At 36.7% G+C, this 14,710-nt stretch overlaps 1 protein-coding gene across 1 annotated transcript in view; it reads right to left on the bottom strand.

The window, feature by feature from the left end:
- cnksr2a (connector enhancer of kinase suppressor of Ras 2a) overlaps positions 1 to 14,710 on the bottom strand; it is a 197,428-nt gene that overhangs the window by 79,465 nt on the left and 103,253 nt on the right. Inside the window, exons 10-11 of the mRNA XM_042334147.1 lie at positions 5,031 to 5,164; positions 236 to 447 (exon numbers count right to left, since the gene is read on the bottom strand). Of these exons, the coding sequence (XP_042190081.1) occupies positions 236 to 447; positions 5,031 to 5,164 (346 nt within the window). The remainder of the gene's footprint in view (positions 1 to 235; positions 448 to 5,030; positions 5,165 to 14,710) is intronic.

Raw genomic sequence — 14,710 nt, 5'->3', positions numbered from 1 at the left:
TGCAATACTTGTGCAACCGAAGGCGATCTCAGCAGCGACCTGATAGCCTGGAAGTCAACCATTTTTAATGCTTCACTTAAAAAAATGCTTCTGAGCTATTGGACCCAGAGGTCCACATAATAAAAAGAAGCCCTGCATATCCTATACCCTGTATAGAATACTTCAATCAAAGAGATACAAAGGTCAATAATAAATTAATCAGTTTTCAATGAAAAGCAGAGTAAAGCTCAATTACCACATGTCAGAGTACTTTCTCTTCTGCCTGGCCCACTTGACCTGCTTGTGTCATAATCATAGCTGAGAACCATGGCATCTCCTTCAATTACTGTGAAGCGCTTGCGGTATTCCTGATCCAGGAACGAATTGGGTGATTCGGATCCTTTAGACACTGGCTTTCCCAAAACATGTCTGCTGGCATCATCAATGGGAAGGTTCCCTTTTTCATCCCTTTTGATTGGAGAAAAATATGGTTTAGTTCATCTTGTTCATCTTTCTAATTAAAGAAACAAGTCAAACTGAAGATGCCACTAAAAGGGTAAATGTCTATTTTTACTAATTAAATACAATGCCACTAAAGCAGAAGTTTACAATATCAACTTAATATCTTATGCACTTTCATTTCCAATTTCATAACTAAATATACAGAAATATGGTTTAAACTATAGGAATGGCATCAAATATGAAATGCAGCAGTAAAGTAGAAACTACACAGCATTAAACACGATAACTTAATTGTTTTGACATTGGATACCATCCGAAATATTAGGGAAATGAAAGATGCAACAGCAACAAGTACACTTGTAATTTTGTCATGGGTGGCATGGACATTTTACCCTCTTATTGAAATACTTTATTTTTAAAAAAGCACAATTGACATATTAAAAATGTGAGGAATTAGGATATGCATTGGTTTTGTCTTGGTTTTTTCCACTGAAGACCTTTGCAAACAACGGTTACGGTGAGTTTAAATCTTTAAATAATTTAACGTTTAAATTGGTGGTTTATTTGAGCAGCACTCATCACTCAATGCACATGAACATTTTGTGCATACTACACACTTTGGATACTAGAATCAGAGGCTGTTGATATTAATAATTATTGGCAGGAGTAAATTAAGCCACTAATGTCAAAACTATACTGCTATATTTATCTGCAAAATAATGTATCTGAATGTGATATTTAAAAAATCTACTTTTCATCAGGATAAAATTTTCCAACCTAGATTGCCTTTGCCATGGCTAGGGTAGGATTTTAAACCTAATTTCTCATGACAAATTTACAGTTTCTATAACAACTCTAAGAAACAAACATCCACATTTTACTTACATAAACCAATAGATCCATACTACATACTCACCCTGCAACATTTATCACTAGGCTGCACATACCAGACTCTAGAGCTACCAGTTCTACTGTGCATGGATAGGGATCACTGAAGAGAGAAAAAAGGGAGGGGAAAGAGACCTTCTTCAACTACTATTCAGTAGTGATTCTTCAATAATAAGGCATAGGGTATAATTGGACCACTATTGGAATTGTGCTCCTTCCTCTGGACTAGGAAGGACTGACAGTGCACTAATCATTAGCTAATAATGTTCTTACATCAGATAGGAAAATCTATGGGGTGTTAAGGTCAAACTTGAAAATTACAGGTATCTTAAGATTAAAAAATGTCCTACAGTACTTTAGGTCAATGAGAAACATTCCGCAAAACGCCAATATCTATGAGTGCAAAATCATCTAGTTTGCCAATCCAATGCCAAAAAGAATGCTGCTATTGAAGCACTGCATAACCGAGCAAGTCGTCTGTGTCATAATGATATCTGACAATAAAAGATCAGAGGACCTGCTTTATTATTACAAGGAATGCAGCTGATATTAAGACTTCTAGATTATAGAAGCATCAAAAATGATTTGCAATGATAAAGAGAATCTATTAATACTTCAGAGATGCCAACTTTTTAGGGGATGAGAAAAATCAGAAAAAAAGAGTAAAACAATTAAAAGATTTGAAAAATGAGCAGCAATTGTTCAAAAGTCATACTGGATTACAAACCCCAAGCAAGAAGAAAGTGCATCGTACAGAACATTTCCTAGAGTGCAGCCCAGTGGAGGAGAACACCTACAGTGGCACCAAAAAAATATTCATACAGTTGATATACTTTCAGTGAAACAGTACCAGTAAGGAAATCCCAAATACAGAGAAAAATACAAAATACAAACAACTTAATGAGAAAAAATATTTTCTGAAGAAAGTTTGGTAACTTCTGTCAACATCATCTTTGGAGTGTACTACTTAAACCATGCACTACACGAGGCAAATTATCTTCTTAACCCAGTGATTCATTAACATCTGTTTATGCAGAATGATTGGAGGACTGAGTCCTCTCGATTAAATGATCATCAACAAGAACTATTACATTTTTCTCCTCTTTCCAGTCTTCGCTCTGTGTTTCTCAGAAGGTAAAGACTCGGTATTGTGTACAGTTTCATGGGCCACGATAGCCCTCCAGTAGCTTTCCCAAACATCTATTCTGTACATACAGATAGCATACAGATAACAACCATTGACATAAGAGCCAACTCCAATCTTCTCTACATAGGCATACTTTATTAGGGTTCTGGATGACAATCACGATGGGACAATTCTCTCCCTCCCTTTCTAAGTCAGAGAATTGGTGAAGTTATAGTTTGGTGAAGGTTGATTAACAGCACAGATCATTCAAATCTTGGGCCTTCCTGATCTGTGCACCTCAATACCACACTTTGCGCGTTCGTGCACAAAGCCACTGAAGAAATAGTTTTGCTCTTTTCAATCAATAGATAATACATTCAGAAAACAAAATTGGCAGAAATACTGAAAATCATGTCCAGATTATCAAAAAAAAGGACTCAATCCTATCAGCATCTCGTCAGAGAACATGGAAACTAAAACCACAAGATTTAAATGCCGTCCAATGCCTAAAAACAGTAATTAGTGGCTACATTGAATTATACTCTGAAAAATTCTAAAGTTCAATCTTAATTTGGTAGCTATTTTTCTCTAGTATTTTATTTTGAAGTCTGGAAAAATCAAACACTATATGGATTATGATCTCTCTTTTGCTGGTACTTCAAAATGTCACTTATGGAAGGCCTTAGGCTAGAAAGGAGTAATGCTGGTCACAATGTTGGGAAGCTTTGCTTTGGAGTTCACAGAAAAAATTATACAACGTTCCCTCAGAAGATTAAATAAATGTAATAGATTGAATGACAGCACAAACTGTATAAGGTCTGTGGAAGGAAAATGTTGATGGATCAATTAACTTGTTTCATTCCATGCTTTCTTATCTAAGTAAAATAAACATTTGAAATATACTGTAATCTGCTTTAGATAAGGTTGAGTAAATGTGACATTTTTAGTTCCACTTACAGTGAAGTAAGTCACATACAATGATAGAACATTATGTGGTATATTCCAACACTAATTGTTAAAGGCAGCAGTAAGGCTGCTGTTGCTTGGAGTGCTGAGGGCCAACTCATGGTATGGGGTGGCGCTAAAATATAAAAGAGAAGGATTTCCAATATTTAATGAATATTATTCTGTCAAGCTTTAGAGAAAAACGCTTCAGGTTTGTAACTAACCAAAACTACAAATCATCAGTTTCTAGGGAATAAATTATGTTTTGCAAAGACCAATATCAAGAGTTTACTAGAATAGGGACAAACTAATAATGAAAAATATAACGTCGTGATGAGACAAAGGGAGATTCAATTACAAAAATCATTGTCTTGCAAAAAAACAATGGTCCCGCTGGAACTGCCTTAAAAGCGCTGAGCTTCCAGAAAAGTTATGCAAGTATCTCTCACCCTCAGAATTCCTCTTACACGCCACAGTTTATTCCTCTTTGTAACCACAAACTCAACAATGTCTCCATGCATGAACATACTCTTCAACATAAGATCACCTTTAGAGGTTACACTGCATTTGTCTACACTACATGTGAATCCAATGTTCACATTGGGAATCTTGTATAACTCAACATATATGAGGTAGCCCATTCACTGAATAAATTGACACTCAATTACATATGCTCATTTGTAATTTTTATACCCCCTCTAAATAAACTCTCTTACTGGTTCACAGCTACTGCATAGAGTCTTAGTCATCTCCATTCTCTCAAGGACTTACCTGTTAATTCTCGAGATGCTGGAACCCTCCAGCCTTCTGCAAAAAAAGGCATATGAATAAACTACCCACAAATATAACTCATCAACTGCATTTTATAAATACAACTATACTAAAGCAGGAATATAGGATTTATTAGCCCAATAGGGATTTAACTCCACTTTTTATGAGCATTAATATTTCATTTGCTCAACTGGACACTGCTGACTGGACATTACTGTAATTTTAACTTGCACAGTCTGTTCTTCCCATTTCTACATCATCTCAGTCTTTCATCATTATTTTGATCCACCATTTTATTACTCCATTCCTTCCACTTTTCACTAAAAATACAGGCATCAAAACTGTTGAACTGGTCATGCAAAATACCCCTCCAAATTAAAGCAGGTACTCTAACAGCTCACCATCAAAAGTCACTGTCAAACACGAAGCTACATTAAGATACAATCAATATTTGCCAAAGCACAATGGGGAACTCAAACCCATTTTCCTCATCTAACACTCTTCCTTTCTTTCCTGACAGTTTTGGCTTCTAGCAGACACTTAGGAAATCTCAGGTATCTTGCCAAAGAGGCATGTGAACCTAAATGTTGAATGTTTGCAGATTTGATCATTGGAGCATCATAGCCGAACAAGTTCTGCCTGAAAACTTTCCTCTTTGGCTGTGCTTATGGCCACCTCCCCCCTCCCTGGAATCAGGATCCGCCACTGATAAGCGCTCTGAGACTCTACCCTTTGTGGACGCCACTATATAAGTGTAAGTTGTTATTGTTGTATCACATTACAGACTTCAACAAATGCAATTTTCAATTTAGCATTGCTGTACACCTTTACAAATGAATAATAAATAACACATCATTACCTGGGCGTGTAAGGCTCTGAAGGAGGAGGGGGAATGAAAAGATCATGAAGTGCAGAGCTGTCTCGTTTTGTTGGTGTACCGATGGTACTGGTTGGTGTGGCAACACTTCTGCTTGGGCTTTTGGGGATTATTGGCTGTTTACAAAAAAAATTACAATCAAAAAGCATAATAGAACATTTACCTTTCAATTAAAATAAATGTTAATTAATATCAAGAGTTGATGATAAGCTTAGTTCACAAAAAACAGGTATAATGATAAACAGACTATTCAAGGTAGAGTCCACAGTAGGGTAAGAACCCTTAAATGCAATAAAAAGATTGCTAAACTGTTCTAAAACTGGAGTCGAACATCATAGCTTTTTCAAATTGTCACCTGTCTTATAATATCTAAAACCCCTACACATTTCCAATTGCCAAAGTAGACCAATGTTGTACAAAACCATAGGACTGTTTCTTAATTGATATGTTTGAATAGAAATACAATATTGGAAACTTTTTGGAATTTTGATTTGGGCATAGAAATGTCACGGCAAGAGTTATTTCAGAAAATGAGTAGCTGATCCTCTGAGTTGGAATCTATTTATAGACAATCTCCATTTTGAGTTAAAAGCAAATTTGCTGTAACAAATTTAAATAAAATGCAAATGAATTATATGTTACACCTTACACAAAAATCTTCCCATTAAACCTTCATTACATGAAAAATGAAAAGAGAGACATTTTTCAAAGGAATGTCAGATTTGCATGATAATTAAACTGAGTGTGATATTCATTTGAAATGCGAAACCTTATAAACTCCCAAGGCACCAGATTTTAAACTGATAATTTGACCAATTTTTAAGACCTGGTAGTAAATGGACATATGTACGCCCAATCTAAATCTTGTAGGTAGTGGCCATTCCTGCTCTGAGCAGTACTACCTTCATTTAGCCAGTTAATCCGGATGCACAGCAGCTTTTCCCCATGCCTATATTAGCTGCTACTTTACTTGTGAATACAAATAAGTAAAATAATAAGGTAGAAAATACTGCACTTAAACAGGGATACTGCTACATGAATGAACATGCATTATTCAACAAACTTGCTTTGATTTTGTGATACTGTAAGTGTGCGAACTCAGCCTTTAAGTACGACTCAGTGTGCACTTGTAATGTTTGTGCTGTTATTTTCATGGCCAATATTGATATATTGATCTAAGCACTCTGAGATGCCGTCCGGCGTGGAGGGCGCTATATAAATCCAAGTTGTTGTTATTATATTGGAGTGCATGGGCATCTTCAAACAATACTAAACAAGGCACTCAATCCAACAGAAACTAGCATCCCTAATAATTAAGTGTCTAATGTATTGAGTTACCCAAACTCCTAAATATAGTTTTAAAAGTTTTCACAGTCAATTCAACCAAAAGAAAGAGCTACAGCCTTTCTGCAAATTATGTAATCAGTTTCATGTTGGTAGCAGATAATCATTTGGTACATATCAATGTTATGATTGCAGCAGTTTCTAGTTGAGTTGACTTTACAAAAATTGAACGTGGATTTGCAGGTTTCACATTTTCTCCAACTGTTAATCTGCATGTCTAAACCAGCTGACCTCAGGGAAAAGTCTGATGTACAATATTGGATTTTTTTTTAAAGGAAAGAACATAATTTCACTAAAGAAGGTGTCGACTCTAATTACCAATAGCAACGGTATTATTAAACAAATCCAGCAGTGAGACAACAAATATTGAGCCCAATGGAGCTGAACTGACTCCAAGGTGAAATGTTTGACAACAGTTCAACAGAATCGAGCCCACCCTCCGTGGCGGTCTCGGTCGTCCAGTTCCTGAGCAAGGTGTGTCTACAGTCCTCCAGAAAAAAAAAGCCTCATCAGGAATATGGGGGCGGGGGGGGGGGGTTCTCAAATTTATAGTTCCACTCCCTATTAATAATAATAATCCTTGCATTTGATACGGAGCCTTATTACGTCTTTGAGACATCTCAAAGCGCTTCACTGTAAAAAACCTGTAAATAAATGCAAGTTGTTGTTATTATTACCCCCGAAAAAGCGATCTGCCAATAGACTAACAACCGGGTTCCTATATACTGCTAGGTAAACAGAGGCATGTAGAGTAAGGAAACTTATCTAACGTTTTGCCCTGCATGGGAAATGAACCCACAATCTCTCGCTTGCGAGGCAAGTGCTCTAACCACTGAGCTACAGGACTCCATGTAGTGTGCTATAATAAATGCAATAATTCTTGCATTTATTATAGCAGACTTATAATATCCAAATTCTTTATTTGTAGGCAAACGTAGCAACCAATTTGCACACATGAAGTGAATGACCAATTTATCTGGAGGATTAGAGAAACTTCCTTCTCTTTTCAAAGAATGTCATGGAATCTAATTTCCACTGAATCAGACAGATGGGACTTTGGTTCAGCAACTCATCTGAAGAGTGGCATCTCTAACAGTGTAGTACTGCTCCAGTACTGCCCAGGAGTATCACCTGACGGTGTGAGCTGAAAGTGAGATTCATAATGCTCAACATTAGAAATCTACATTAAAACTGCAGATTCTGGTAAAAGAAGTTTTATGTGCTTTTAAAATTGAAAAATCTCAGTATAGGTTAAAAGTTATGGAACTCAAGATAGAAATATATTTCAAACAACCCAATTTTCATAATTTGGGCTTGTAATTGAACAGTGAGAGCCGCAAAGAAATGCTAACTTCACCCAATCCAAATCTGCTTGATTCTTCATTTTAGCACAGTAACTCACTGAAACCATCCTTTCTTTTGCAATCTAAAAGAATCTGGGAATCTACACACACGTGTCCAGCTTCAAGACATTATTATTATTATTATAATAAATCCAAATGCAAAGTACAGTTTAACTTCCAATTTTCATGTTCTGCCTTGATTGAATTTCCATTAAAATTGGAAAAAGACGTTTTAAAACCCTTGAGCAACTCGTTTAGGAAATGAATCGATTTTAATTACCTCAGTTTTACAATTAAAGTACTCAAATATATTTCCACTATCATATCTACCTCAACTGTCACCAGCAATATACTTATACAATATTCAATCTTAATCTAATCCAAACAACCTCCGGATTACAAACATAAAATAGTTTTTTTTTATTCCATACACTTTCAAAGAACAGTTGTTATCTTGTGAATAATAGAACTGGGTAATATCAGAGTGGACTAATATCATATAAAGGGGAATTGCAATGCACATTAATCAAAGCAATTTAAGAAAACATGGTTTTATGGGAATTTGCCTGCTATGAAAGCAACAATTTCTTTCTGTTACAAATCTGTCAGACTATTCATGTTTACACACCCAACAAAATGCACAGAGAGTGAATGTTTAAAAATAGACATGTATAATGTAAATTCAATGTAATTTAAAAGTTCCAAGAGCTCTGGGACTCTCATCTCAAGTCAGATTCTTCAACATGATATACCCTAATATCTTCACCATTCACGCATGAAATTCAGCTTCTAGTGGCCTCTACAAGCAGCACATATTTTGCCTAAAGACATACATTTTACAACAAAGTTCTAATCATCCATCAAACCTAAAGATCTTTATTGCCTATTGTTAAAAACTGATCTGTGGTAAAGATTCAAGTCCTTTTCTTAAAAATTCTACACTTCAAGTCCAAACACATCAGTTTGACAAAATAAACCTTTTCCCAAAAAGGAGTGAAGCATGATCCTGTTAAAATAATACTTACATTTGAAATATTGCCTTTCACATTGGGAGGACATCTCAAAGTGCTTCACAGGATATACTAAAATGTGGTAACTTTTTCTGGGCAAAACATGGCAGCAAATTTGCATACAGCGATGTGCCACAAACAGCAGGAAGTGAATGAACAAATTCAGTTGGGTTATTGATAACTTGAGAAACTCTCTTCACTTTTCAACAGAGCCATGGGTTTTAACATCCACTTGAACAGGCAGATGGGACTTTGGTTTAATATCTCATCCAAATCAATGGCACCTCCAACATTGGAGTACATCCTCCAGGACTATTTTGGAATGTCAGCAGAGCTCAAAGTCCTGATGGGGGGCTTGAGTCCACAACCTTCTGATCCAGAGGCGAGAGTGCTGTCAACTGAGCCAACTGACGCACAAATGTACTTCAGTTAACCTGACATCTGCAGTAGGAAAAACACTGTATGTCGGGGTTCCCATCAATGCTCACCTAAACAGCATACAGGTTAAAATAATGAAACTTGCATTACATATAGTGTCTTATTACTCAATGCCTCAAAACGCTTCCGTTTTTCTGTAAAATGTAAGGAGTAATAAGTATGGATTTAGCACTGATAATTCATGCCTTACAAATTGGAACTTGAGCATGAGAGGTATGCAGTGTATAGAATTTAACAGAATTTTCAGTAGGAATTTGCTAAATTCCGGAAGTGCGAATTAAAGGTTATACCTTGTGGAATCTAAGCTATGTGAGCCCATCAGCCCTCTCTTCGCCAAGCTACCACTGGCTTCCCATCCCCTAGAAGATCAATTTCACGATCCTCGTCTTCACCTTTAAATCCCTTCCCAGTCTTGCCCCATTCTACCTCTGCAAATTTCTTAGACCCTACCAACTCGCCCACTTCCTCCGCTCAGCAGGCACTGGCCTGCTTCATATCCCCTGCATGTCCCTCCATCAACTATCAGGCTTGAAGCCCCTCTACCCCTATTGTTTTGAACTCCATCCCAGTATCCCTTCACCTCACTCCTTCCCTTGCCTACTTTTGGCCTGTCAGAAGACCTCTCTCTTTGACTGTGTCTTCAGTGATCCTCCCCTAACCAACCCCACCCAACCTGGTCCCCATTCCTCTTGAATACAACTCCCATGATTAACGATATGTGGTAGTAGGGTACAGCCCAGGCTGAAACCAGTTCTTCATCTGTCAGCTGCAGCTTTAACTAGTACACCATTGGGGATACCTTGGTTTACTTTCAGGCTCAACTTCAAAAACTAGTTTACTGTAGTTCTTGCAAAGTAAATAGAGTAAATCTATACAGAGGTAAACTTCTACCTATTCATATTAAAGTAAGAATCTGCAAGAATGTATGTGATAAAAAGGAGTCGATTCTAAAAGCAAGAGACCGCGCTGAAAGCCAATACATAAGATAGTTAGTGTTCGCGTTGGATAGAAAACAAAGTAACAGACAATGCAAATTTCAAATGAACAAACCACAGATTGGAGATCAGGAGAGTTCAATGTCCTTTCCCCAATGTCCTTTCCCAGAGAGTAATGAATGTGTAAAAACCAATGTGCTATTTTGTTTTATTTAATTTTTTAATGTACACTTGCTCACATAATATTTTTCTCCTTTGGTTGGCAGCTATTCAGTTTAGGTTTTTTTTCCAAATGAATTTAAGCATTGTTAGCATTCATTTATTAAAATGTATAGGTCTAAATGATCTATTAAACCTGAAGAGAGATAGCTTCTAAGCACATAATAATCACAGAAACCCAAGTCTTTTATTAACCTTTACTCTGAGACAATGGATATACAATTCTGCAAAATGAATTAATGAATAATAATATGCATTTAAATAGTGGAATTCAATAAAAAGCAAATGTCTCAAAATGCTTTTCAAAATATAATTGATTGGAAATTAAGCGAATGGCATTATTCCTGCAACCAGACAAGTAACATTCATAAATGAAATCTGTAGAGAGGAAGATGTACAAAGTTTATTTGAAAATTTGGGGGACTTACCTCTTGAATATTTCAAAAATGTATTTTTTAATGCAAATGTAGGGATTTGGAGACTTTTTCTCACAAAACTTCTGTTTTCCCAGAGTTTATAAATGATTTATTTCCACATGTACTGTTGATAGTATTGTTATGATAATGAGGATTAAGAATTACTTTTCTATATTGCCTAGAACCAGAAGACTAAAAGCTGCTGGATCGATAATAGCAAACATATTAAAAACCTTGCAAATACAATAGGAGGAATTGGGCTTATGGCTTCCCAGGTGTTAATACAGTTGGCAGGAAGAAAAATTGGATACTCAAATTAGTTAAAAGTAAAATTAGCTATCTTGAGGAAATTTAAAAAAAATTAAAGTTTGAAAAAAATTACATTGGGTGTGCTTGAAATGCAGAATTCTGTGATGTGGGGGATTTTTCCCAATCTGCTCTTGTTACGGTGCAAGCCAAAGTCATAACCAACAGGGTAGACCTAGTTGGAAGCAGGAAGACAGCATTCTCAATGGTAAGCTGTGGTTTTAATTGGCTAAACTCCAGCAGTGCCACAACACAAACTGGGGTCCCCAAGACTTGGCTCTTACCAACCTGCACCTAATTAAGTAGCAGGATGCATCCCTCCAGAGAGGGTGCACATTTCATTCCAGACCCAGGAAAATTTCTGTGTGTAAGGAGCGTACATATGTGGAATTCTCAATCTGATTTAGATGCTCTTAGGCATGGTGATAGGCTTCAGCACGTATCAGTCACTCGGCTGACCAAAAAAATACCAATTTACATGCACAAGTCAAATATGTATGATGGATTATGTAAATATTAAATCAATGCCAGGAAAGAGCAATCAATTTGAAACATTCACATAATTAACAAGATCAAACTACATAATTAACAAGATTCAACAAAATATGTGGAAGCATTTTGTTGATTCTTACAAAATGACTCACACAGTGAAAGGATAATGTTACACAGAAGCTTGATTATACAAATGTATGCAGAGATGTTTCAGTGTCTTAATTATTCAAATTAAACTATTATCATTTATCTTAGAGAATTTACTCTTCGTAAAGATTGGCACCAAGTCTTTCCTATTGACTTTCCCACTTATGGGATCGAGCACAGTGCAATAGAGAGCCTGATATAGCTAAATACTGTAATTAGAGGGAAATCAATTGCAAATGAATATCAGTATAACATCTAGCAAGTCCAAGGATCAGTTGAGATAACTAAACCAGCTTTTGATGATATCAGCTCCAAAGAAAATTAAATTGATGGCCTTTTTTAAAAAAGCTGAAAAGGCTCAACAAAAGGTCTTCTGTTATTGGTTATAGCACTGTAGCCAGGAACAGAAGCACTGCTACATCTGCTCCTGAATATTCTATATCACACTCCAGAATATCAATGGGAATATTTACAGTCTATTTCTTCTGCCTACGGATCTCTGTCTCTTATATGCAGAACTTCAAATGTAGTCAATGGTCACTTGCTGAATTTTTTAACCTAGATTATATCTCTGCCTCTCTACTCCAGTATACATTCCTGATCTCAGCAACCCTTTTGAGGTATCTGCCCTTGTTGCAATTGCCACTATCTGCACCAAGTTGGAATATCGCCAAAATGAATACTCAGGAATCTTTCACCTCATCTCTTGAATCATTCACATGAGGAAATAAATATTGTCCACTTTCACCTCTCAATAGCCAGGAATATGAAGGCTTCCCTCACCAGCCTTTGCCAAAGGAGGTTAGTTACTCAGCCAGCAATGACAAGGCATTGAACCTGGAAGCCTCCCATAGGGCCAATTCTTCATACCTTTTTGATCATTGGTGTGAGCCAATTCTTCCGACCTTTGCCTATATGGAGTCCTGTGGCTTAGTGGTTAGAGCACTCGCCTCAGAAGTGAGAGGCCGGGTTCGATTCCTGACAGGGCGAAATGTTGGGCAAGTTTCCTTACTCCACATGCCTCTGTTTACTTAGCAGTAAGTAGGAACCCAGAACGTTAGTCGATTGGCGAATTGCTTTTCCGGGAATAATAATCCCTCAAAAAAAAATAAGTTTGGTCACTCAATCCATGACTGTTTATGGGACACTGCTGTGAGAAATTGGCTGCTGCATTTTGCCCACAAATATACAGTCAATTCACTTTACAGTATATTCTGTGAAGCGCTTTGAGACTTCTAGAAGACGTGAAAAGCTATATTGAATCCAAGAATTATTGTTACTATATTACCACACAGTCCAATTACCCACTGAATCATTTGGAGAGCTGAGTTATTTATACAGACTCCCATTACCAAGAAAGACAACTTTTCCATTAATTCATTCATGTTCTCTTAAATGATAAACTATTAACCATGTTTCGCTGATAAAATATACAGTCACTACACCTTACAGTGTATTCTGTGAAGTGCTTTAGCAAATGCAAGATGTCTATATCAAATGCAAGGATTATAATTATTAGGTCATGTCCTTTTACCTGGTGATTTTAGCAAGAGGTGGTATCATTTCACAGATAGGCTAAAGGAATCCCTTTAATCCTACTCTACTAAAAATGATAAAACTAAAATATCACTGGTGATGGCACATATATTCTAGACATATCTAAACGTACATTCGTTAATTGTGACTTCTGGTTTAAAGGATTTTCTAAAAAAAGAACTGAAAATTAAAGTGGCAAAGTTAATTTTCCATCTGTTCTCATTGGTCTTTTTAGCCCATTTGTCAGCTAAGAAAAAGCTTGAAACATCCTGTAGGCAATTATAATCATAGATCTACATCTACTTTGTCAAGGATCTGAAGTGTTTCATTATTATCTGTGCCGTGCTTGCTCGGTTCAATAGTTTTCTGATTTTAAGTGATATTCTACACTCAGAGCGATGATAGTAAGTTACTTTAATAATAATAATAATCCTTGCATTTGATATAGCGCTTTTCACGTCGGGAGGACGTCCCAAAGCGCTTCACAGAACACACTGTAAAGTGAATTGACTGTATATATTTGTGGGCGAACGCGGCAGCCAATTGCGCACAGCAATGTCCCACAAACAGTCGTAGATTGAAAATGACCAATTTTATTATTGTTTTTGGTTTTGGAGGGATTATTATTAGGCTCTGTGTGGAGTAAGGAAACTTGCCCAAGGTTTTGCCTGGAATTGAACTCAGGTCTCTCGCTTGCAAAGCGAGTGCTCTAACCACTGAGCTGCAGGACTCAGCTACAGGACTAAAGGGAATACAGGAGTTTTAAAGAGAAGCTATGCCCATGGAGTCCCATGGGTTCTGTGCAGACCTCAATCCTATGGTACCTGGAGAATGTTAAAATGAAGAGCTTATTTTTTGTGGTTAAATATTTTTTAAATAGTATATCTGTGCTGTTTCAGATTTTTTTTAACCAGTATGAGGGATATTATGTTGTATTGTATTGATGAGGCAACATCTGATGTAAATGCCTGATATTCAGTAGTTTGTTACCTGATCTCAACAATTTTTGCATAGTTGTATTAAATCTATACTTGGGAGAACTCCAAATAGTCCAAAGAGACCTCCTTTATGACAGAAAGTTTGCAGTGCACATACAATAAAAAAACCTTATGATCATCTACGTAATGAGGGCAACTCACTGTCCAGATCATTGATTTTTCACAGTACATTAATAATGGGATAAATAGGCCATTCTATTGTCTGTCATCCATAGCAGGTTTACACTGTTTAAACGTACTATGATCGCTATGAGTGTAGAATATCACTTAAAACCAGAAAGCTATTAAATTTAGCAGATGTGATACGGATAATAATGAAACAACAAGAAGAAGATTACATTTGCATAGCACCTTTCACTTCGGGAGGACGTCCCAAGGCGCTGGACAGTGTACAGCATTTCAGACCCAAGCTGGGGTCAGGGAGGGAGAAGGAAGGGGAGGGGAAGGAGGGTGACTGATGGCATGGTCGAAGACGAGG

This window comes from Callorhinchus milii, unplaced genomic scaffold (assembly GCF_018977255.1).
Source record: "Callorhinchus milii isolate IMCB2004 unplaced genomic scaffold, IMCB_Cmil_1.0 Scaffold4, whole genome shotgun sequence".
NCBI lineage: Eukaryota > Metazoa > Chordata > Chondrichthyes > Chimaeriformes > Callorhinchidae > Callorhinchus > Callorhinchus milii.
Note: the sequence above shows the minus strand (reverse complement) of the source record. Positions and strands in the feature narration are given on the sequence as shown.